We start from the raw sequence: 25920 nt of genomic DNA, 5'->3' as shown, positions 1-25920 counted from the left end.
CAACGCGCAGGTTTCTTCATAATGCACCTTATTACAAAACGTATTCTGAATATGGTTCTGAGGCTCAAGTTAGGAAATTGATGATCTTATTAGTTTGAGATCACCGCTCACAAAACAAATAACACCACCTAGTCGATTGGAGGAATATATAGGGATATAAGTAGCTTAAAACAGACCTAGCAAAGAAGCCTCGCTAGCTCCCTGGAGAGATATAGCTACTAGGTAATTCAGTTCTCTTTTGATAACGTCTTATACCACGAAGAGCAATATCTGGAGGTTTTTCTACGCTACCAGTAGCTGATAAGCTTTCACAAGTGACATTTGTATACGAGAAGCTTTTTTCCAGTCGTTTGTTCGGTAAAAGCAAAGTGTGTTGCAAGGAATTTAAGAAATTCCAATATGATATATCTCTATATTAATTAGACAACCACACAACCACTATTACGATTCGTTTAAAGAATTTTTTGAAAAGTTTTCACCATTAAAAGATTTTCTTGAACTGGAAACAGTTAAAGGTGTGGTAGTAGATGAAGTTATTGTTAATCTTAATGAGAATAACATTTCTGATGATAATGATTTAGTAAGTTATGATAGTGTAAGCAGTAAACTGGATATACAGGATTTTATTGTTTTGGTAAAGGATATTTTAGTATTGTTTATTTCAACTTAGATCTACTTTGACCTGGTAAGCAGTGTTAGTTGCTTTCAATATTAAAATTATAATTAATAATTAGAAAAATAAATATACAGGATTTAGCAGCATTTAAAAGGATTTAAGATGTAAGAAAATATATATTCATCGATCACATTCTTAGGATTTCGTACTAAACATTTTCTCTTGTAGGAATGTACATGTTTTTTTTTATGAAAATATCTAAAAGGATATATCATTTGTCTGGTGCCGTTGTCTAGTAGACTAAAGATCCTTTTTCTCTTTGGTACACGGGCTCCTGTTTCCACAGTTGTTTCCATTATCTCCTACCCTCTATCTTTGGTTTTATTCCTAGATATTCCTTTGCCAAGTTCTTCTGTCCTTCTCGGTGTTTCTTTCTTCTTCGTACTTTAAATTTGTTCCTACTTCTAATTTCGTCTTTAAAGGTTATTCCTTATTTCCTCGTATCTTGTTTTATTATCTATTCTCCTTTTTGGCTGGAAACTTTGGCTCAATGGCGTTGAATAATCTTCCAACTGCTCCAGTTCTTTCGTTTACCTCTTGTATAAGTCTTCCATCTTGTTTTAAATCATGCCAAGGTATTTAATGCTTTTAATCTAGTCCATTTTTGATTTTTCTAGTTTTTCCAAATATATTTGTACATTCTATTGATTATGAGCAAACAAAACATTGACAATTAAACAAAAATTAAATCAATTTAATTATTTTTAACCTGGAAATTATACTGAACGTCTCGCGAGATTTGGCTGTGAAAAAATATCTATTTAATTATAAAACTTTAATATAAAAATATACGTTTTCAAAAATCGTATTTAAATGAATCTGTAGTTTCATTTAAACGTCAAATTTCAAAATTTTGTAACATATCCCGTTGCTATGACATACAGCTAATAATTGCATCAATCACCCTGTATTGTTCAAGTTGTTGACACTAAAAATGATGAATGATGAAATATCCCGTACCTGTACAATAAAAAGTTTCGATAATAACATGAAATATAGAGCATAAACTCTTCTCATTTATACAATCATTAACATAACCTCTTTCTACCCTTCAAGATAATTTGAATAAATGCATGCACCGATGTACTCGACAGGTGTTTCAAGACGAATTTAATTAGAAACATAAGAACGAGACAAACCATGAAGCTTCATCACAACTAACCATATTTTTAATCTCAGATAACCTCAACCCCTATCAGTGATGCGGTAGACAGTTTCAAATGTCACCCCTTACGAAATATCAGATTTTTTTACTACAAATTTATAATATTATTAAATCAGAAGCATACATTACTGGTGATGCTGGTTATAGTAGAAAAATGGTCACCGATAGATATAAACAAAGCCAAAAAGGGTCACTCACCCTTATATAGTGCTGTTAACTCCAGTGGGATAAACATCCAAACCGTGTCACTGTCACTGTTCCCGTAAAAAAAGCACGTGCACCCTACACAATACAAAAAACGACAACTAACCCTAGTAGTTTCATTAGAAATACTGATGAAAGTTGGAAAAGAATCTACAGCCCTTCATTTTCAAAGCCCGCTCGATGTTTACTACGATGCGCCCGATCCGTATGCGCACATACACGTTACTACAATGATTTCGATGCCCTGTTGCCGATTAGATGTTGAGGTATCAAAATTGGAAATGAGAATCGTTACGGCTTCTTCGAATACCGGAAATCGCTAATAAGAATTGTTTGAATGTTATTCTTTTATAGGGTAAGTGAAAAATCAGCGGGGATGTTCATAACGTCGATTAGAACAATAACGTTTAGTTTGTCCCATATAGAACAAATAATTTATTTGCATATACATGATTTTAATTAATTTAAAAGTATTTCGTGATATATAAATTTGTTTTTTTACTTAGTTTTTTTTTAATTTTAATGTGTCGCGAATATAGAAACGTGCTTACGAGGGTTTTCAGAATAGTTTTCCTTTACAAATAAGAAACGATACAGATACCAGATCTGTTGAATACGATGGTCAACCGATTCCAAGTGATTTTCTCTCAGTCCATGTTTCTAAATTTACTTTCATGCGGCATAGTTTGAGTCATATTGAGATGGCTTCAAGGTTAATTTTGACATCACTTCCTTTGTTGGTTTTTCCGTCTTTGTGACTTGAGTTACCTACCATGATAGTGGGAAGTAAACTTTTCGTACGACTGCATTGTACTGTTGCGTCAAATATTTAGAAAGTTCATATCCTGGAGATTTTCTTTGGCTTATCTTTGTTTGGATTGAATTCTGGGCTTGTTTATTTGTGAATTTTTTACACGCCGTCTCCAGGAACTACTAGATATCTGTTTCAATATCAAAACTATTTTAAAAAATAGAAAATAAAACTGTTATAAATAAAATTTATTTGTCCATCAAATCCATTAGTACTTTATTGATATATAGCGTTGTGGCAACGTCGCTAAACGCTTCTTGGGCCGCAGTTTCCGCACACGAAGCGATTCTTTTATTAGGGGGCATTGTGGAGCTTTCATTTGTTATGTTTACTTTTTGCGAGTCTCGAATGGATAAAATTCACGAATAGTTTTGCAAGGAATTACAGTTAAATGGAACTAAATTCAAGCATTTTTTGTTTGCGTATTTAATGGCTTTTTAATGGTTTTTTTTAGGTGGTTTATATGGTTCATTGACACTTTTACCTTTTGGTTTTTGAGTTTCTGTATGTGTTTTAGTGGTTGCTATATTTTTGATTTTGTAAAGTTGAGAGGCTAGAGAAAATCCTGTTAAAAATTGACGACTATAGAGATTTTCCAAATACCAAAAACACTTATTTGTACTTGTTGGTTAATGGTTAATGATTAAGACAGGGAATGGACAGGAATCTAAATATTTACGTGAACTTGGGATCAAAATAAATGACTAACTAGGAATTTCAGGAGCTTTTGGTGATATTAATGCTGAATAAACTGTTTATACTACCACTCTAATTAAACGATCAAAAACTCTCGGTTTTCGTCTTAAAGAATGAAACTTTCTCTCCAAAAAAAAAACGAAAATTACAACTTTTTACACATTTTAAAATTTAGAACAAGTGACAGCTATTTAAGTCAAGCTACTATTATTATTTTCAAAACAATGGATTTAAAATAATTTATCATTGCTTCTTGATAAAAAAAATATTGTACAAACTCAGCAATGGTTTGGTGGATGATGGTGGATGTCAAAAAGCACAACAGTCAGCTTAGAAGGTTATGGCTTCACTATTTTGGGATACACATAGAATTTTGTACAACGATTATTTCCAAAAGAAAGAGATAATCAAAAGCGAATACTACAAAGAGTTGTTGGATTATTTGAATGCAAAAATGAAGGAAAAACCGCCCCATATGTCAAAGAAAAAACCGCTGCTTCACCAAGACAATGCACCGATGACAACGATGGTTAAATTGAACGAATTACATTTCGAATTGCTTCCTCATCCACCGTATAGTCGAGTTCTGATCCCCATTGACTACTGGCTATTCACTGATCTCAAAAAAAATAGTTGCCGGTAAGAAATTCAGCTCAAATGAAGAAACAATTGCTGAAATTGATGCCTGTTTTTAGGTAAAAGCCAAATCCTTCTACAAGCACGACATCGAGAAGTTAGAGAAGCGTTGGAATGATTGTATTGCTCTTGAAGAAAATTGTATTGATGAATAAAATCGATTTTTAGTAATAGTATTTGTTTCGACTAGAATCTTCAAATGTAAGTGCCATTTGAAGACTATGAAAAACGAGATTGAACTCTTTCCCAATTTAGGTGACACATTCTCAAAAAAAGGGCACAAATTAATTAGTTGTTGGACGATATCATCTTATAAAAAACTTACTATACAAGAATTGGTATCTCAGAATTCATTCGGGTTGGAACAATTAGATAATAAACTATTTCTATAATTTCATTTTTTTGAATTTCTAATTATTATTTTTTTCCGAGAATTTCAAACTTGGTTTTTGAATAATAGATATATGACCCCATATAAAAGGAAAACCGTATTAACTTCTCTATCAATTTTCGTATTCGGAATATGTTTATAGAATGCCGTTCAGCTTCATGTTACAGCGAGAAAAAAAATATTTTTCTACTACCTTGGTAGAAAACGTAATTTTCGACAGGGTGAAAAATATTCTTCCAGTAAAGAAAAACGATTCTTTGAAGGAAGAAACTTTTTTTTCATATATATCTCCGAGGTCTCCCGATTTCCAACCACTATCTATCTCTATCCTGCCATAGTTTTATCTCTTGCAATTTTTTATCTATGCCATCTCTCCAGTTTTATCGTGGTCTTCCTTTACATATCTTTCCTTGTGGAACTCTCTTTAGGTATTATTTTGTTTTCTTTGTATGTGTTAGTTGTTTGGTTTTGTTGTCGATTATTATCTCCCTTATTATATATTTTTTTATCCTGTCCGTGCTCTTCTCCAAAAGTCCATTTTTCCGTGGACTGTTTTATATTCCATTCGTCATATCTTATCCGATTTCTTCGGCTTCGCTTGGACTCATTTCTACAATTCCTTGTTCGAAATTTTAACGAACGCCTAAAACTACTTGATACGTTTTTGTTAACGTTTTTTCAGAATTCATATCAAACAAATTATTGTGACTAAGATGACAATTGACGCAATCGCTCCTCAATATTGTAATTGTAATTAAAATATCCATAAATAAATAAAGCATCATCAATAATACCAAGCAAAACCTTATTTAACTTCTAGGTATCACCTTTAATTATCTCGGTGACTGCAAATTTTACAGTAGAGAAAAGTATAAACATATTCAAAGAGGAAAATGCCTTCCTACCTAGGATATTAATACCCATATAATTACCAACGTAATTTTTATATTTAAAAGATAAAAATCAACAAGAATTTTTACGTATAACTTTCGTGGTTGTACCTGTATAATATGTTTTTATATCCATCACCGGTAGAAGCTTAATTGTTCGAAATATTGGGTCGATTCTTCCAACGTATCAAGTTAATACGCCGAACTTTGAACAGGAAGAAACGCGATAAAATAACATGAAACTTTAGAAGGAATAGATGATCAATAGAATCCTTAAAAGTTCCCATAACTTTGTAGACATATCGTGTTCGTAATCAACGCTTTAATACCCATGGTTATGACCCTAAGCGGCGTTACCGCAATAACAATATCAATTTTTATGAAAGATAGTTACTTTTAAATTGTTATTGGGTTATAAAGTCGAAGGTATGGGATCGGCTGGCGCGGAACGCATCATGATGTATAGTCGAGACAAAATAAAAGTTCTGATGAAGTTCAAATATTTCTTAGTATTTCTGTCACCTTATATAAGATATTTGGTTCTCATGACCCGGTTATGTACTCGTAAATCTCAGACGGAAAACAATTGGATAACAAGTTAATAGGAGGTAAATCGACAATAGGCATGCGGGTTTACAAGTTAAGCTCGTTCATAATCATAATTGTATTATTTATTTCAGGTGCATGAACTGTTCATTCTATTAACGCCTTGTGGTCATTTAGAATAAATAAAATATTTATTATGGCGCCTTTTAGAGATGGGAAGAACTATTCTCTAATACAGAGGAGCCCAGACAGATGTGGAACTCACCGGGTATTTTTAGGTTGTTTACAACAAGGTTTTGTCAATTTTAGTGGTTTCGGTTTTCTCTTGTACGTTTTTGACATTTTTAAAAGTCCCCTACACGGTTTTTGTTGTTTCTTGTAGTTTCGTGTCAAATTTTGATGTTTTTTTTCAAAACTTCTGTTACTTGTAGACGCTTTTGACAGTTTTCGTCAGTTTTTATCTTCTTTTCTTATCAGTTTTTGTCGTTTTCTGTAAACTTTTACCAGTCTTTTCGTCGTTTTGTAAACTAATTTCATTCTATTAACGCTTTGTGGTCATTTTAGGTTGCTTACAACAAGGTTCTGTCAATTTTAGTGGTTTTGATTTTCTCTTGTCAGTTTTTGACATTTTTTTTGTAAAGTAACTTCTGTTACTTGTAGTTTTGTGTCAAATTTTGACGTTTTGTTTGTAAACTTCTGTTAATTGTAGTTTTGTGCCAAATTTTGAGTTTTGTTTGAAACTTCTGTTATTTGTAGTCTTGTGTCAGATTTTGACGTTATGTTTGTAAAGTAACTTTTGTTACTTGTAGTTTTGTGTCAAATTTTGACGTTTTGTTTGAAAACTTCTGTTACTTGTAGACGTTTTTGACAGTTTTCTGTCAGTTTTTATCTTCTTTTAGAGTCTTATGTCAGTTTTCTTCTTTTTTTATTAGTTTTCGTCGTTTTGTAAACTAATTTCTGTCAGTTTCGTATCTATCAATTTTTTCAATTGCATTCTGTAGGCTTGTGTTATTTTTTTGTTTGTGCTCAATTCATTACGTTCACTTTTGAGCCTCTTTTTGGTAGTCCAACAACCTGCCATTTTCAAACAAGAGAGATTGCGTATGTTTGATGGAATTTAAAAATATCAACGCTGAGATGAAATAGTATCAAATATTTCTTAAGACCTTAGACAAGAGGAAGGCAGTTTTCAAAGCATCTGCGTTTCTAGGGTTATTTGCCTATACCTGAAACTATTTAAAGATAATGAATTGATTAAAGTTGCTTTTTTAGAAGCTGCATAAACATTTGTTTATAAATTTGTATATAAAAATAGCAAGGGATAAATCTCCACGTGTTAGATATGTACCACAAAAGAGGTGGAATGACAAATTAGAGTCAGGAAGAAGTAAAACAAAGCTGAGATTATGTCTTCTTTCTGCTACTACGAGGATGGTGCCAGAAGTACCAGAAGTACCTGACCCATAAAAGAGAATAAAAATCGTCAAGCTCCTCGAAAGAACCATTAACTGCCGACATCACCTCTTGATAATTGACCACCGAGCCATTTTTTCAAGTCTGGGAATAGAAAATAATCCATCGGGACTAAATCTGGAGAACAGGGTTCATGAGATAGAAATTCAATTCATCAATTTTGGCTACTGCAATAACGATTGTGTAAGCTGGTGCATTGTCTCGATGAAACAACAGTTTCTACCCAATTCTATCAATATTTTACTGTTCATAATGAAAGAACAGTCTCACCAAGAGTAAAATATAGTTCAGCTTTTATATTGGTTGTGCTAATGCCTTTCAATTAAAAGTATTGTATCACATAACCATGAAAACGTTCTTTATTAGCTGCCAAACAAATACTAAACAACGTGGTGTCTCCAAACTTGGTATTTTACAAGCAACTACCGTCATCTTTAAGTCAGGCCAGGTACTTCTAGGTTATGAGCTCAGATATAACTTTTTTGACTGTTTTTGTAAGACTGATATTTGCCGTGATAAAAAGACAAACTATAATTAATCATAATGCAATATTTAAATAAACCCAGTGTATAAATTTCGTGTGTATATTTACACGCGCACCTTACCCATTCCACCGGGATAGAATTAGAAACCAGAAGCTTGATCGAAACGCGAATGCATTAATCTCATGCCGATGGGGTAGTTCCCGGTTTTTATCGTCCACCCTTCAATCTACCAACCCTTTATGCAACGTGACACGGTCATAGAAAATAACCCGATTCTATATCTATCTTTTATAAAATCCGCCAGTATTTTCTTAGTATTTAAAGGTTATATTTGATGGTTTGAATGTATCGTGTGTGTATTCTTTTGAGGTGAACGGAATACAGATTTGAATTGCGAGTAGTTGGGAGAACGTAACTTGATTTGAGCTCTGTGAATCGTGATGTTTCAGAATTATCAACACACCGATGTGTTTCTATAAAAACGAAACTGTATTCCACAATATTCTGATGCAAGAATTAACTAGGTAGGAATCTGTATTAAACACTTCAAATTTATAGCTCAACCGATATAATAGAATGAAACTAAACCATATTATAGCAATTCACTGTTTTTACAAACATTGGTTGTGTTTGTGTATTTAAATCTTGATTTCTGTTTCTTTTATCATCTGTGAGAAGCAACCAAAACCATTTTGGTTTTACTATGAATGAGGCCAAGTTTAAAAGTTAGTTTCGGATAATTTTTTCATTAGAAACAAAAAAAAAACCGTGCATTTAAGGGCTGATATTAATTATTTATGAACGACATCTGTTAGTATATGATGTAATTTTCGTCTTTGAGTCGATTTTTTTCATTAATTCAACAATCTTCTTTCGTGATATATTACTTTTGTTTCGTGATATTAATAGTGGGGTAGAAATCTCGTTTGAAATCTTAAGACAACATTTCGTCGCCACAACAAGCTGCCACGTGCGCTAGCTCTTCGCGGATGCAGCTGTTTGCCCTTTCTTGTGTAGTACGTTTGCCCTTTTCTCCTTGTTCAACAAACCAACCCATCTAACATGTCCTTAAAGAGTTGTAATTGATCAACCCAACCGACGGTAATTTTTTTCATCAATATAAAGGATGTATCAAAATTCGGATTTGTTGTAATTAATTTTTGGTAATTCTTAAAAATAAAGAAAGTGATTTTAAGCGATGAAACCAATTTCCATCTTAAAATTTCCCTATTCGTGTTAGAGAGAACCATAAAGTATTACAGTTTTATGTAAATTTTTCCCTTGGACCAATTTGTGATTGTGTCAAAAACATCAATAGAAAATTCAAAAGTGGAAACTATACTGGAAAGCTTGAGAAAGTGCTGAAACATTTGAACACATAAAAAGCTTCTTTCCAAACGAATTTATGATTCGGAGCTTTATTGACCAAGGATAAAACCTTGATTCATCAATATACATACACCTGGTCCAACAAAAGATTGGGTATGTTGATGGTCCCTGTAGTTTCCTGTATTTCATCAAGATTAAAACGGTAATCAAATTCAATCCCTACTACCAACTGCTTAAAAGAAATAAATATTAGTCAAGAGAAGGAAGGGGCTCATTTCTTGAACAAAAGCCAAGTTTTGAAAACGTCGATCTGTTGTTGTTTCTTGTTTATCAAAACTAACCTCATAGAACATGCTATTAACCTCATTGTTTGGTTTTTTAGGCAGTTATTTTAAGCTGAAGATCTTTATTAACAATTGCACAATCATCCACAATAAAATTCCATCATAATTTAGCAGAATTATCATTGAAACCAATAAAGGAGTCCATATTTCAACAAAAATGTTGGTCTTCAGTGTCTAGCACTAAACAAACACTTTTACTTGATAAAATTATATGTTTTGGCAACGCTTTCCATTGGGCACTGCATCTGGAGATGTAGCAATCTCTCAAGCAACGTCTTTAACAGCTATTTTCTGATAAAAAAGATTTCACGTCAATGGGAAGGATTTTTCATAAAATCTTGACCAACAGAAACTCCTTATCTTCGAATAACCTAACCCAACACAACAATATATTAGTACTATTTGAGGAATCCACACTATTGTGAGATTGTATGAGTAGACACTGCCGTTTCTCGAATGAAAATATGCCCGTCGTGCCATCTCCCTAGGGGATACTTCGTCTTTAATCCAGCACGTGCTACAAAATCAGGAAATTATCTTCGAATCGACTCGACTGAAAAATTGCATTAAGACGTAATAAAATATGGGATTTACGTTTCGGGACCGGTGGAACTAGTTTATCGCAGACTTGTTGCGTAATCCAAAAAACCCAGTTAATATCGTAAGGATTTTCTTTGAGTTCAAAAAATTGCCGATATCGAACAGTTACTTATCATATATATTCGAAATTGTTTACACTTATTCCCTTAAACGTTTTGTCTCTTAAGTAAATTGTAGATTATTTCTAATTCGTCTTAAAGTGGTATTTGACAGAGCAGTGACCGACCACTAGTTTTATGTCGTTTCTGGTCACCACGAGAACTTCTTCAGACTTCTGGTTCTGGTCCAATGGAATCGTTGCATCTGTTTTGGCAAGGCTGTCTGTTTTCTTATTTCCTGGTATACCCTGGCATCCTGGAACCCACATTTGAGTTACTTTGTTTTTGTTATCTACTGCTTCTAGAGTTTTTGTACTCCGATACTAGTTTGGATGGATACTTTCAGAACCTTCAAGACCGCTTGGCTATCTGAGAGAATGTACATGTGCTTTTTAGAGAGGTTTATATCCAAACACTCACGAGTAGTTTTGTTTATTGCTAGCAACTCTACCAAACAAATGGTGAGTGAAGTTCTTGAAGGTATGTATGGAGAGCTTCTATTTTGGACCAGAAATGCCCAATCTAGCTCCTTGCGCTAGCTATGAACCGTCTGTTTACCAGAGATTGTAGATGATTTTTGTTGACCCATGAATGAGGTTTCTTTGTCCAACATGCTATGTTTTTGGTCAATTGGTTTGTCACTGGTTTCTAGCTTTAGTTTTACTGTCTGGATTAGCTCTTTCTTCACTATGAGGTGGAGAAGAGGCAGGTTCAGTAGCGCTTCTAAGGTTATAATAGGGCTGGTTAACATTGGCTCTAAAATACCTAGACAGACTAGCCTTCGAATCTTGTTTAGTTTTTTCTGAGTTCAGTTATCGACCATTCAGCAAGCGCTGCATATGTAACTATTTGTTATATCCAGAAATACCATTTTAGACTTTAGTGCCCATGTCCAAGACCCCTCACAGGTCTGATTGTCTGTCCCAATGAAGATTTCGTGCCCTAAATATTTACTTAGCGATAGGTCCTTGGGGGATGACGTATATCTTAGCTTTGGTCCTTAGGTAGGACATGGATTGTAGTGGATTTAGGAAGGTATTGAAATAAGAGGAGTAAAAAAATTAGTCGAAACAAATAGTGGAGAGTGTAGTGGATTAAATTAAGCTAGTACAGCTGAAGTTAAATTACTTAATTATTTAATTCACTAGACTATAAAAAAATCGCAGAAAATCTATTAAAATATTACGATACGTAATCTTCAAGCTTTACGGATTTCGTTCCCGTTAAAGGAATTATCCACACATATGTCAACAGTTTTAATTTTTTTTTATGGGTAAGAGACCAGCTGTTAGTGAGAGGCATCTTTTTTGTAAACTCCACGGTATTCAGTTCTAACAATAGATTCAAATTTATGTACTAAAAGATCTCATTTTTTATAGTCGATTAACAGAAAAATCGTTGTTTATACAGATTGTCTCAAGTCACAATAATCAGATTTGGAAATTCCGACAGAACCTCATCGTTTGTATCGCGTAGCTTTCTTCTTCTTCTCCTAGTTCTATAGGAGTTTCCGGGAGGTCTTCTAGTTGTTTTAAGAGTTAAATTCGGCCGCTGTACACTCTTCGCGTCGTAGTAACGTATGTTTAACTCTTCCTAGTAAACCCTTAGATAAAAAAAGATCTAATCCGAATGGTACTCCGATGTATAACTCAACACTTGCTTATAATAGTACGGTCAATTTAGACATTCGAAGTTACATAAACTCAAGTTACATCAAGCTGAAAATGAGTTTAAAATACAATTAAACATAGAATTTAAATGTTCCCCATGATTTCCGTGTATGGAAAAAATTTTATTCAAGTTCAAAGGTCAAAAAAAAAGAGTTTTTCGCAATTTTCAGCAAAACGGTGAGTTTTATCATAAAAATATTTTAAACAAAAATTGTAGATCATAAAATTATCTACAAAAAATGTATCGATACTTTTTTTCCTACAAGCCACTGTTTCTGAGATATAATGATTCAAAAAGTTGTAAAAGTTGTCGTATTTAATGATTTCATCAATTCCATCAATAACTTTTCTTACAACTTTGAAACGACTTGTGAGTATTCATAAGAAATTTTTTGTTGACTGGTCATAAGTTCATTAAATATATTATCAATTGACGAAGATGTTGTCCTGCAGCTTTGGTATTTCTCGTGCAATCATTATAGCCATCAAATACGACAAATTTTACAACTTTTTGATTCGTTTTATCTCAGAAACGGTAGCTCGTAGAAAAAAAGTATTAATACGTTTTTTGTAGATAATTTTATAGTCTGCAATTTTTGTTGGAAGTATTTTTATGATAAAACTTACCGTTTTGTTGATAATCGCGAAAAACCCATTTTTTTTATCCTTGACCTTGAATAAATTTTTTTCCATACACGGAAATCATGGGGAACATTCAAATTTTATTTTCGATTGTATTTTACTGATTTTCAGCTTGATGGAAATTCAAATATCTTCACTTTTATTTTTTGGTCGAATTTGACCGTACTATAAAGTAAAAAGTTCTCTTATGGATTGATTTGCATTCTAGGATCTTTTTTTTATTTTTTGTGTCTTTTATTTTACTGGTATGTTGTTTTTTGTTCTTTTTTTACGTTTTTAAAATATTTTTTAATAACCTAACTTAACTTATCGGTCTTTTTGTGTCCTCGGTCTCCGTGTTTCTTGAAGTAGTACGAGGACGTTTTAGAATCGATGCTGAGATTTTATTAAATTCCTCGAATAAAGTGGGAGGTTGATAAAAATTAATTTCTGAGCAACAATAAGTAAAGAACGTAATAGGAAAATTATTTAAAAAAAAACGGGTAATTATACACTTTCAGGGTCACCTGGTTTTTTGGCTCTAGAAAATCGAAAAATGGATGGCTTTTAATGATCTTGGTCTCAAAATGATCCATTTTACGGCGGATTTATAAAAAAAATTAGTAGAAATAGCCGGAATGAAAATTTCTCATAGTTTTACTGTTTTAAATCGTAAAAAAAACGGTTTTGCAAAATAATCCTTTACAAAAAATTATCTCATTATCAGATAAAGTTCTTATATTTTTTTGTATTCTACATGAATTAATAAACAATTTTTGAAAAAAAAATCCAAAAAGAATGATTTTTTCAGTTTTTATAGCTTAAAATGAAATCGATGAAAAACAATCAATTTTCGTGAATAGTTTCGTACTATATTCTATATTCTATATAATCCGCCGTAAAATGGAACATTTTGAGACCAAGATCATTAAAATCCATCCATTTTTCGATTTTTTAGAGCCAACCTAACCTAACCTTACCTAACCTAACTTAACCTAACCTAACCTAACCTAACCTAACCTAACCAAAAAACCAGGTGACCGCGAAAGTGTATAATTACCAAAAAACGTAATAGTTACTGATTAGCATATTACAGCTTCATTAAAAAAATCCGGGGAGTTAAATCGGGCGATTTAGTAAGCTTTTTAATAAAATTTCTGTGATCTGTTAATTGCTTGAGTAAATTGGTATTTAAAAAAGTAAAAACAGTTGATTTTCATTCTGAATTACATTATTTTTCAATGTTTTCTAACATGTTCAAGTTTTTAATTATGTTAACAAAACAACAATTTCTCAAATTACGTTAGTTTTTTTAACTTTTTGAGTAGGAGTGAAGCTGTGATTCAGAAAATCGACCTGACTACCAAAGTTCTCACGTTTCTTTGCCTATTAAACACATCTTCTCTGACTACAGACAATATTCTACCAGCAGTTTGATCTGAGGATTAACCTCAATTGTCTGATAGAAATTCCTGGAGTTTCTCGTCATTTAACTTATGTATCTTTGGAACGGATTTGTGTGGCAATGACCAGCGCTGTCGAGGCACATTTAACTGAAATATATATAAGCTTTATCTATGCCTTTCCCAGAATGTTTCTTAGTAATCTATCCTGAAAATGACCATCAACATTTTTCGTTTTTTCATTCTAATTATCGCACCGACGACTTAACTGATGTTCCACATAGTTTTGTTTGAAGAGTCCAGCAACGATACTCACTCCGCCTCTTTCGTAGTTGACTACCTGCAGTTATTCTAGCTGGATTGAGAAAACCTAGCGGTACTGTTACCGGTTCCAGGCCCGTAAAAAAAGGTAGCATACCAAATGAACTACTAGAAAACAGATAACAAGCTCTTGGTACTGATAAAAACCTGGGATATGGTATGCTTCAACGACAACACCCGCTAGTAGCAAAAAAAATTAAGAAGAGTATCCAGGATTGACAATTTCCAAATCCTAACCACCCTGGAAACCTCCTGCAATGATTTTTAGCAGTTTCTCTTGAAGTTATTAACCCGGTTCTTCATCCAGGATTAATATTGGTCCAGTTATTTCTTCTCCTACGATATCCAAGTTGTCTTCGGGTGTGGTTGGAGTTGGAGTGGTTTTGGACGCTAGCGAGATGAAAAAAAAAACACGTTCCTCGCTATTATAAAAAAATTTATTTCCCTTTCGATTGAATTTGATCTATTAAATACATTTTGAAAATAATTCATCACACGGTAAAGATCGATATATACAAATTTCGTTTCAAAATAAATCTTCAATTTACGAATAATTACATTAAAAATTTTATGTCTGACAACGTGGAAACATTTCATTTTTTTTTAAATCCGGTGGCGATTGATTCGGTTCGACTTTGATCATTTGTTGTACCGCCCCGATGGCGGCATCTATTTGCGATATTAACCTCAAGTTCAAATCGAATTGTCGCATCACTTTTTCCAATGTTGGATACAAGTATTTGAGAGTGGAATGGTCTAATGTTGGGAACATATGATGTAAACAGTGATCACCAAAAGTGGTTAACACCAAGAAATCAGAACCTGTTATATCTTTCCTTTCCATTACCGCGTCTAATTGACTAATACCCCAATCGTATTCCTCCGAGGTTCTACAAAATAAAACCGATCAGAAACACAACAAATATCTATCTTCTTAAACTATCAGTATTTTTTCACAAAACGCGATTACAGAAAACTTTTGGTCCACCGTTTATTTTGTATAAATATTACCCCGATGTTTACTGAGTTATCTTGGATAACACCAATAAAGTCGTCGTAGTACGGGGGACAAAACTGATCAAACTGATCCAGAAAACAACACGGAACGATAATGATTCCAATGAAGAGACACCATTATACGAAAAATACCTTGAAGTATGATGATATTCAAATGATTCATCACCACCAGAATGGAATATGAGACTGATCATTCCAATTTTCAAAAAGGGATACCCCAAACTCTTCTTCTAAAAGGCTTTTAATAGCATCAAACCTTATTAATTTGGTAAAAATGACGGTGAATAACTTAGAGGCCAAAATTTCGACGGAGGATGGGCTAACAAAGGTTATTCAAATAGTAAGAGATGTTAAGCAGGGAGACGCTTTCTCAATCCATCACATAAGATGGAGTAAGAGATGAAAAAGAGATGGTAAAGACTTTATCTTGAAACAGAAGGATATGCTGATGACCTGGCACTTCTAGCAAAGGTTTGAAGAAGCCTAGAGAAGTTTGAAGTACGGTTGATGGAGAAGACTGAATGTGGTTGGAGGTGAATGTGACAATGGAGATAATAAGAGCGGCAAATGGACTATGGTAGAGGTATATCGGCTTTATAAAGATTCTAAGTAAGATATTGGAACCGGTCCAGATCGATAGAGGATATCTAAAAAGGTTAAGGAATCACGGGATCAAAAACTGGATAAAAGAAAATAATGTAGTTATATAACGAAGCCAAGAAGTCGACCTAAAGCACGTTGGGACCGATAGAAAATGTAGCGTTGAGGAACTGGTGATAAATCTTGGTAAATAGTAAGTAGTAGAACAGGGTAGTGAGGGAAGAATGAGGGAAGTTAATTATAAGCTGTGACAGGTTAGAATAGTGAACAAAAGAAATTCAAAGCGGATTGATTCAAAACGAAAGATGAATTCAGAGAATATTTCAAATAGAACCTTTAAAAGAAATATCTGGACTTATTTAACAAGTAACAGTTACGTCATTTTATTTAGATGATTTGATCAAAATAAGAAGCAGGTTTCTTCTAGCATTTGGAAAATACCAGATACCAATTAAACGTATCAAATACTTCTTCAATACGACACTATTTCGAGTAGGATTTCCGCGGATTTATAGCCTGAAATAACTTTGAAACACTACGCTAGATCGTAACCATTAAGAAACGATTTAGAATAGGGTTTCGAAGAATTTCCTTAAATATGAATTATCAGCTTCTTCTAATCCCTTATAGTTGATGATAACACGTGAGCGGAAAGTTCAAAAATCGAAAATATTCACCAGTAAAATGATTAAGGAAGATCAAAAGCACACAATGAGGAAAAATCCAAAAAAGTTTTCCGAGGAAAATTGTTACAACAAAAACTGATGAAGAAAATAGTGAAATTGCTTAGAAACCTTCAAAATGAAGAATTTAAAGAAGTTTCATAATTTTTTTGTAGTGAAATAAGCATCGAAGAAGCTGATAATTCGATTGGAAATTGGATACACAAAGGTATATTGCATTTTTTTCTGTCCTGGGTATTACTCCACCACCACGGAATCCTATTTTGTTCAGATCACTTGTTACTTGACTTTCCCATTGACTTTTTGGTCCTCCTTGGAGCCGGTTTCCTAAGGGTTTCCATTATGCTATTTTTTTAACTTCAATATTATTTTTCATCCGTTTTACGTTTCCCAACCATCGTTTTCGCTGCGATTTTATAAATCTAGCGATAGTCTTTTCATTTCTTTTACTTTATAAAAATATACACTTTGTTAGAATAATGAAACAGGTCCGTATTTTGAAAATTCTAATGAAGACTGATTTGACACAATTAGTTTTTCTTTTGAAACCTTGAATATTTTCCCGGCGTTTTTTGAGTTGGTTGTATGACTAAATTAAACTAATGACCTTAAAAGATTTGCTTATGATTATAGAGAATTTGTTTTCTACCTTGGAGTATCTCCGTCGTGGAAAACATCAGGATGATGATGGGCTGCGCTTAATCCAATTAAAGTAAAAATATAAGAACCAACCAATAGAATGAAGCACCACATTAAAACTGTGTAAAATATTGTTTGTTTTCCAGTTATGAACATAAATATAGGTAAGATGAGTCCAGAAGTGTCCTTAATATCAATATTTTTATAATTACAGCTTGGAGAACTCATCAACCTAAAAATATTAAATGCTTTTTGAACTTTCTCTTTTTTTATTGGTAGAAAAATTTTGTTTTAGTGTATTTATTGTAATACTAGTTTTAGTAACTGCATTAGTTCAATAAGTAAAAAAGAAAAATACGAAAATACCAAATTTATACACGAAATACAAACAACATTTTTTGTACAACTGTAAATGTGAATTTACATCGTCTTAATAACAAAATTGAGATTTCTGATGAAATATAGAATTCTTTATCTTCTTCCAAACAAATTAAAATATCTGATAAACTTTTGGAATCGACTCTTCAAGATATATTAACAACAACATGGAATATCTTCGGGAATTTATGGTTCAAGTTTTATTATAAACTTTTTATTCCAATAAATTGTTTCATGATGATTAATTATTTAAAAATTGACTTCATTTACTGAAAAGTAATATTTCATGTGAATTATTTTGACAGTAGTACAAAAAGTTATTTTTTAGTGACCTTATTTGAATCATAGACAGAAATATCGCGTGTAAATCGTTGAAATAAAAATTCACTGTAAGATTACTAGCCTAAGATAAAAAAAAAGAGATAATAACCGATTTTTTAAAGATCCAAATATTTGTTTTAATATTTTATTCGATTATACTATCCCCGCGAATGTTTAGGGTGCAAAATTTGGAAAAGTTGTGAGATTCTTTCCAATTTTTCTATTAATTTCAAATTTATCAGCTTCAGCTGCTGATACGTAGTTTTTTTCAGATTTTAGAGCAGAGAAAACTCTAAATTAAAGTCCCAAAGAACTCATTCCCCAATAGTAATGGTTCGTGCTGCAATATTTAATCGATTCGTACTTTATCGAAAATGTGAAGATGTATTCAACAAATTGATGGTGGTTTTCCATCTCTAGCTGATTTTCTTTAATTAGTTTTCCTTGAAAGCCGAGCCTACATGATTTAAAAAAAACATTCGTTAAGAAATGGGTAATATACCTGGCGGTTATGTATCGAAAAATTCTAAAAAATCTCAGAGTCAGGTTTCGGGTACGCCAGGCGGCTACTTTGAAGATAATTTTTTTGTTTGAATACATTGTGTTTTCTAAATTCATGGCCATTTCAAAAATGCAAGAATTTATGACCCACTCTGTACAAACGGTGAATATTTTAAATTTATCGCATAGAAATTCTTTGTCCAACGTAAAGAAAAATAAGAATCTGGAATATCCAATGGACTACTGGTGAATAACGAATGTTTTGTTTAAAAAATGAAACCGAGTTTCAAGCAGAAAACTGTAGTCCCACATTTACTATCTTTTATACAGGGTCTTGGTTACAACATGAGCTTTAATATGATTATTTAAACTCTTATCTGATCGATTGTCTTCAAGAATATAAGAAATTTGTAACATGAAGGAAAGATTTCAGAGTAAATGGAAAGTGTTACCGTTTTCATAATTAAGGTCTCGAACATCAAACGGGAAACAATGTGTAATGATTGTCATTACCTTTTCATAAATAACCCTGGAAAACTTAGAGTTAAGGTGAACGGGTACACCACCAGTGAAAAATACCCGCCGAAGATTTTCTTGTAAGGAAGAAATTGAAGAAACGGCTCCACCATCATTATCTCTAAATCTATTATTGTGTTGGTAAAAGGATGATGACTCAAACAATGAGTTATACGCCATTCTCTGAAATTAAAGTTGCTGTTATTCAGATTATTTCTATAAATATATCTTCAGGTTAAAAAGACAATAAAATACGCTAAAAATTCGACAATTTAAAGTGTCCATTGTAATACTTTGAAGTTACTTCATTTGAAACCACTTTAAAGCTTCGTTGATCTTCTTCCAAACGTGATTTCATCTTGAAAAATGAAAATAATGACCCGGTGTTTGGTCCTGATGAGTTCAAACCATATTCACAATAAACAATACCGAAGATATTGGAGAAAACATTGTTTTCAATCGCGCGACTTTATTGAACGTTGTCCACGAAGGTTTACCCAATGTTAACTTTGTTTACAGGCTTTGGAGTCATACTCAAATGTCCTAGACTCATTTTCCGTTTTAAACCATGTTCTGGAATCCACTGAGTTGTCCTACTAAATCATCTCGTCCCTCTTGTTTCTATATCCTGAGTATCTGAATAGTGTTTTCTCTGATATTCTGATACCAGAAATCTTCAATCGCCACGACGTACAGCTTCCATCCAATCCAATATTTTGCAATTCAAGAGATCTTCAAAAGACTTGGAAATATATAGTAATCAAGTGCAGAGGAAAATCTGATTACAATAATGATTAAAAGGCTCCAAAATCTTCTTTTACAAAAGGGGTGGACAGAAGGAGAATATATGACATCAAAATTTCATAAAAGCTCAAAGCAATGATATGATTAACCAACCTTATTTGCAGTAGAGAAAATTGAAGATAAAACATCCTCAGATTATCCTTCCGATGTACGTAATTATGGGCAGCTATAGTTAATAGACCTAAAGCTACCCCAGCGGCTGTAGCTAACGTAAAACTCCACCATTTCACGGCTAACGTCGAAAATAGGAATAATAAAAATAATAATCCGTCTGAATATAAATCAGATATGCAGTAGGTATTTTTTGGTATATCATTTAAGGATTTTCTGACTTCTCTTTTGAGAGTTCGATAGAATCCGTCTTCGTCGAACGTAAACGGGACGTTTCTTTTCGTTATTGCTTCTTTAACGAAATATTTTCTTATCATTTGTTCGGGTAAATCGGATATGTGATGAGACTCGAAAATTTCTGATATATCTGTACCCTAAAATAAAACAATTATTATTTATTTATTCATTTCATCCCCACAATTTAAACATATCTTAATTTGTTAAGAACCTAATGAAACTTCTATCATTTCGAGTAACGTCATTTGAGACGTCGGCCATATTGTCGTGGTGAACAAACAAAGACTTTATTTCATTTGTGTATAGAGAACTAATTATTTCGAAAGTTTGTTTGTTGGAATTGAATATCTTTGGTCAAAGTTAAACAGAAATAAAACACGAAAAAAATCATAATGTTAATTTAAGTTACGGTATATTTGCCACTTGAGACAATATGGCGGCTGGTTGTGACGTCATCCCTATCGCTTTACGTTGAGTTTTAACCATAGAATACGATAAGGTAAAAGTTCAAACATTGTTAATTCTCCATCTATAATCATTATTTCTCACAAGCATCACGATTCTTATCGATTTTTCTTTATACCTCGGTCGAAAATACGTGCAGGGTCGAGTACATGCGCGCGTTAGATTACTAGGGCGATAAGTTCGGCCCTGCACGTCATGGTGTCAAGTTTATACTTTACACTTTGAAATATTTTTAAAACAGATAGCAAGTATCAATTAAAATATTGTATTGACCTTGTAGATGATTATATAGAAGCACTTTGAACCATTGGAACGAAAAAAAAAACAAGCTTTTGTACGTATTTATCGACCTCTGAATATTTTTTTTATTTACTCCAAGCAACTAAAAGTTACGTCAAAACCAAATGGAAATATTAATTCTGTTGTTTACTGTTAAATATTCAATGAAATCATAAATTTAATATTCAATAATTAATGGCGAAAAATATGGTTTCCTATTATAGTTATAATTATAATGTTAGATTATAATCGTAATAATTTACAATATTCTAATGTTTTGGCGGTTTATAAATAGAAAAAAACTAACAACTGGTAATGATAATTCAAGAAATACTTTGTTCGGGACTTAAATTATTAGAACTAGCAAAAGTTTGATGATGAAAAACCTAGAAAGCAAATTAATGAAATATTATCTCGTATATCAATACAATCATTTAGTTCGAGGTAAGTTTTCCGGCAGTTTTGAAAATTGGTCATAGATTTCAATGTGTTCTTTCCGAATTTTAACTGTACCACCTCGTATTTTCGCCGGTAGCAGCGTTTTGACCACATCTCATTTCTGATTTATTTTACGATCAACGGTTATATACAAAATAAAACTAGAGACAATTACCCACAACTTATATAAATAATTTTGGTGTACGAGTATTGCAAAATGTGTTTTAACACATATTTTGGACAAAAATTTCATTTCCATACCAAATTAATGTAGAGTAAGCGGCGGGTTTATTTTGTATTTTGGTATGCCGAAAAGGCCTTAATTCACATACAATTTTGTATCCTGACGTTCAGGACATTCTCTTTCGCTTCACTGTTCCTGATGTACCAGGCGAATTCATTGTCTATAGTACAAATCGAAACATAACAGTCCGATTCCATCCACATCCGGAATAAGATTATAAGTTTCATCTCAATCTTGTACGTTCTCGATTTTATCATATGTTTGAACCGTTTTTCTGCATCCTCAAGCTTTCTGAATGATATTACAAGATTGTCATGTGATATACCGTGAAATTGAGGTATACTAAACAACAATCGACTGTATGGGTCTTTCAAGACGAACCAAGTAGTTTCTTGGAATAACTGGACATGTCACCAACATTCCTTTGGAACAACGTAGAACGTTTAATTTTGAATGATACACCAGAATCAGGGTAACCAATTGCAGAAGAGGAACCATTCTCCGCTACGACAATGCGGTTACAGTCGAAACATCGGGTCAATCGCCCAATGATTTCTTCTGATTCCCGCAGATCTAAAATAGATTATGAGTTCAACTTTTTTCTACACCTGAAGAAGCGGTTGATAGTTCTAATCACGTGTTTTGAAGTTAGCTCAATTGGAATGGGAAAATGCATCGACAGTTGGTTCAAACTCATGCAAATATGTATTAACTTGAATGGAGAATGAAATTGCCTCAACGGAGAAGGGTGCTTCAGCCAAATAGGAAAATATAGTGCACATACATAATAGAGGCATATCTCTGAGTCGCCAGGCTGCTATCTTATCGATAATGAGTTTCATTCATTTAGTTTTTATCGTGAATTGAGACAGAAAGGAGATATTGTCATAAAACTGCTTTTAGACGCCAAATTTCCAATATATCGAAGTGACAAAGTTGAAATTCGGATAAAGCACATCAAAATCACATCACCGATGTTCAAAACTCCCGGGTAAAACTACCAAATGCTTGTATTATACGTTGAGAAGTATTCCTAGATCTGTTTTAATCATGCCGACTGATACAACTCAGTCCAAATGTATTTTTACTGTCTCGTAATTTTTTAAAATTTTCGTTTTTGAATCATTCTTCTGATTCATTATAACTTATATCAAAATTTAACTAAACCTTCTCCATATATGTTAGAAAATGCACCACCTTACTTTTGTTAATATCAGCCAGTCTTTTCCTCCAGGATGTTGTCCGATGAAACTTGTAAAATCATATAATTTATCGTGTATTCTCCATAAACCTTCTGCTCCATCGGTATTTTTTCGACTTTCCAACCATTGGTCAGGGGTAATTAACCCATCTAGTTTATATCTCGTTTTGGGTGGTACTATACCCAAAGATGACTTCGGCTTATATTCTGGTGATGACGGCAACTACAAGGGAAATTGATAATCGTCTAATTGCACATTTGTTCGAAGGATCAGCAGAATTTTTCAACATCTTAGGGATAAGGACATGTTAAAAAGTTACAGAAAGATGTAGAGAAACTGCTACGTTTGTGGAAAAAGTTATCAGATTGAACAAGAATATTCGGAGTAGCTTTAAGAAGACTTCCAATATATCATTACAAGTTAGAAAAGTCCTCCAAAAGAAAAAGAATTCAAGAAAAATGACTAATAAAGATATTCTAGATCAGTTTTGATCCAGGATTCCTACTAGTTGAAGATGAATTACCCAAAAATGATGACTGTGATGATAACGAAGATTATCATAGATAATAGGGTTACCATTAATGAATAAAGGAAACTATAGGAAAAACCTTGCAGTTATAGGTCTAATTTTGGGCAGGAAATACTTTGATTCGATAGTTTTCAACACTGTTTTAATAAATTAAGATTTTGATCGCGCATCATAAAATATATCACGGTTTTAACTATGTTTATAAACAATGATTAATAACTATAGTTGAAAAAAAAATTGTTAGAAAACAGTTAATTACCCAAGAGGTGCTTGTAGCGATAGCAGTCTTAGTAAATGTCGCAGCCCCTTTCACTATTTCCATTTTACACTATTTTCACTTTTCTGTCAACATACAAGATACACGTGAACCCACTAACAAGATACCTAATGCAAAACATCTAAACAACTGATGAATGTTTAAACGGTGTTTGTATACCTACCGGACAGTAAGTTAATGTTGGAGCAGATAATTAATTCAGTTTCGTATATTTTCTTTACCGTATAATGAAATTGTTAATTACAAGTGGAATTGATTAGATTATTCGTTTTTATCAATTCGAGTAGCTACTCTCGATGCCCCACTACAATAATTAATAAACATATCTCTTCAAGTCAACACAATAGATACAGGATGTCCGCTAAAATGGAAACTTGAATGTAATATCTAAAGTTATTTAATAGTTTGTTATATATATTAACGAGATTCACACATTTCAACCTCCCAAATCGTTTTAATGAAAAACTGTTCACAATGTTTCCGATTTTTCTCATTTTTCCAAATTTTTATGATCATTGATGGATGACTTATAGGAAATCCTATGAAAGGAACCGTCCTGCTCTTCATCTTCAGCTGTTCAGCTTGTTTATTACCACGAACTCTGGTGTGAACTAGTACCAACTTCAGACTAACTTTGTTGATTGCTCACAAGTTTCACATTGCTCTAGAATCGAGAGAACGGCGAACAACGAACAATTAGTTCTCTATCGGACAATTTTGTTGACGTGGGCTTTCCATTTCACGTTTTTGGCTAATTCTGAAGCTTTCGCATAAAATTTATTCATTGCAGTCCTTTCTTGATAGTTCTTCGCCTTGTTTGTACAAGTTTGCGTCTTTTCATTTTGTCCGTTGTATTACAATTTAGCGCCTATATGATTTTGTTTGTTGCTGGTTTCTGTAGTGTATGACTTATCAATCTTCATTTTTCCTTCGTAATCGTTATGTATCTTTTCTAATCTTTCAAATACGTCAATTATTAAATTTTCTGGATTAAATTTCTACCTCATACAGCACAAAACATTCTACATTAGTCTGAAACAATCTTTAGTTTTGTTGTTCTTGAAATACTTAATGAAGACCACATTTTATAGGCATGTTGAGGTTAAGTTAGGCACATTCTATGTTTTATTACTACAGACAAATAAACGCGAACATAAAACTGGAGATCTTTCTTCAGTGTCTGGTGTTGTAATTTCCGACTGTATACTTCTTTTGAAACTGGGGGGTAATTCTTCGATTTCTGATGTTATTTTCTACTTAATATTGTTTTTGAAACTGGAGGTGTTTCATCAGTCTCTAGTGTAGTAATTTCCGACTGTATATTCCTTTTGAAACTGGGGGAGTCTTCCTTTAATTTCTGGTGTTATTTTCTACTTCATACTGTTTTTGAAACTGGGTGGGTCTTTCTTCAATGTCTGATGTTATTTCCGACGTCATATTCTCTTCAAAAGAACTGTAACTTCACTGTCTGACACATCAACCTCAATTCAGTTGAAATATTCCAAATTTTTTATTTTATTTTATGGAAATTTTGCGTGCGTAAACGTGAATTTGTCGCATTTGCAATTATAAAATGGGTAAATCGCCATTTTTCGACCATATAGGGAAGAGTTTTTTTATCTAGCAATAAATTTTTGTAAAAAAATTATTTCCTCGAAGGAAAATTGATAAAAATAAAGAGTTTGTAATTATTTTCAATTTAATTTGTATATCGTTTGAGACTAAATTGTTCGAACATGGCCATCAATGACCTTTTAAAAATGAAATAGACGTTTGATTGTTTTCGTGACCTTCAGTGATAAATTGATATTCAAACTATGTCAATTGTTACTAACTTATAAGAAACTCGATTGAAATAATAATACGAACATTATCAGAAAATCAATTAGAAAAAAACGAAGTACATTTAAATTTATACATCACCTGAATTGTTCGGGGAAATAATAATAATAATAAATATTTGTTTATTTACTATAAAAACCAATTTGTTGTCAACTTTTCTAAAGAAAACAAGAAATTTTATTTTATAACGATTCGAAAAACCGACCTGACTAGATAGAAAGAATAAAATTTAAATGTTTGTTCATCTAAATTATAATTTTCTCCTTCTCCTACCTCTACTTTCATAAAAATGTAATCTTCAAGTTTACAAAAAAATAAAAGTTTGGTTAGGTCTTTACCGCTTTTCATTCGCTCTACACTCATACCTAAACAGATATTATGTGCATGACTCTTCATCTTCTGTCTCTAAAATATGTCTGGTTCATAATTGTTCAATTCACTTCCTCGTGCTAGCTTCGAATCGTCTATATACCAAATA

The 25920-nt window shown here is 32.7% G+C and overlaps 2 protein-coding genes across 3 annotated transcripts in view; both read right to left on the bottom strand.

Moving 5' to 3' along the window:
• Positions 1 to 2269, bottom strand: part of LOC130903380 (toll-like receptor Tollo) — an 82664-nt gene extending 80395 nt beyond the window's left edge. The window contains exon 1 of the mRNA XM_057815446.1: positions 2040 to 2269. The gene's annotated coding sequence lies outside the window, so the exon portion shown is untranslated. The remainder of the gene's footprint in view (positions 1 to 2039) is intronic.
• Positions 2270 to 14778: 12509 nt separating this feature from the next.
• On the bottom strand, positions 14779 to 24454 carry LOC130903384 (cytochrome b5-related protein-like). 2 transcript variants are annotated; one of them, XM_057815449.1, is made up of 7 exons: positions 23764 to 23923; positions 23583 to 23707; positions 22795 to 23016; positions 19912 to 20303; positions 19012 to 19197; positions 17309 to 17530; positions 14779 to 15249 (listed from the first exon to the last, which is right to left on the bottom strand). In XM_057815449.1, the coding sequence occupies exons 2-7, from the start codon at positions 23643 to 23645 to the stop codon at positions 14928 to 14930; spliced, it is 1407 nt and encodes a 468-aa protein (XP_057671432.1). In that variant the 5' UTR covers positions 23646 to 23707; positions 23764 to 23923; the 3' UTR covers positions 14779 to 14927. The 2 variants fall into 2 exon arrangements, with proteins under 2 accessions (XP_057671432.1, XP_057671433.1); XM_057815450.1 differs by having other exon boundaries at positions 23583 to 24454.
• Positions 24455 to 25920: the final 1466 nt, after the last annotated feature.

Source organism: Diorhabda carinulata, chromosome 2, assembly GCF_026250575.1.
Source record: "Diorhabda carinulata isolate Delta chromosome 2, icDioCari1.1, whole genome shotgun sequence".
NCBI lineage: Eukaryota > Metazoa > Arthropoda > Insecta > Coleoptera > Chrysomelidae > Diorhabda > Diorhabda carinulata.
This window is presented reverse-complemented; position numbering and strand designations above follow the sequence as displayed.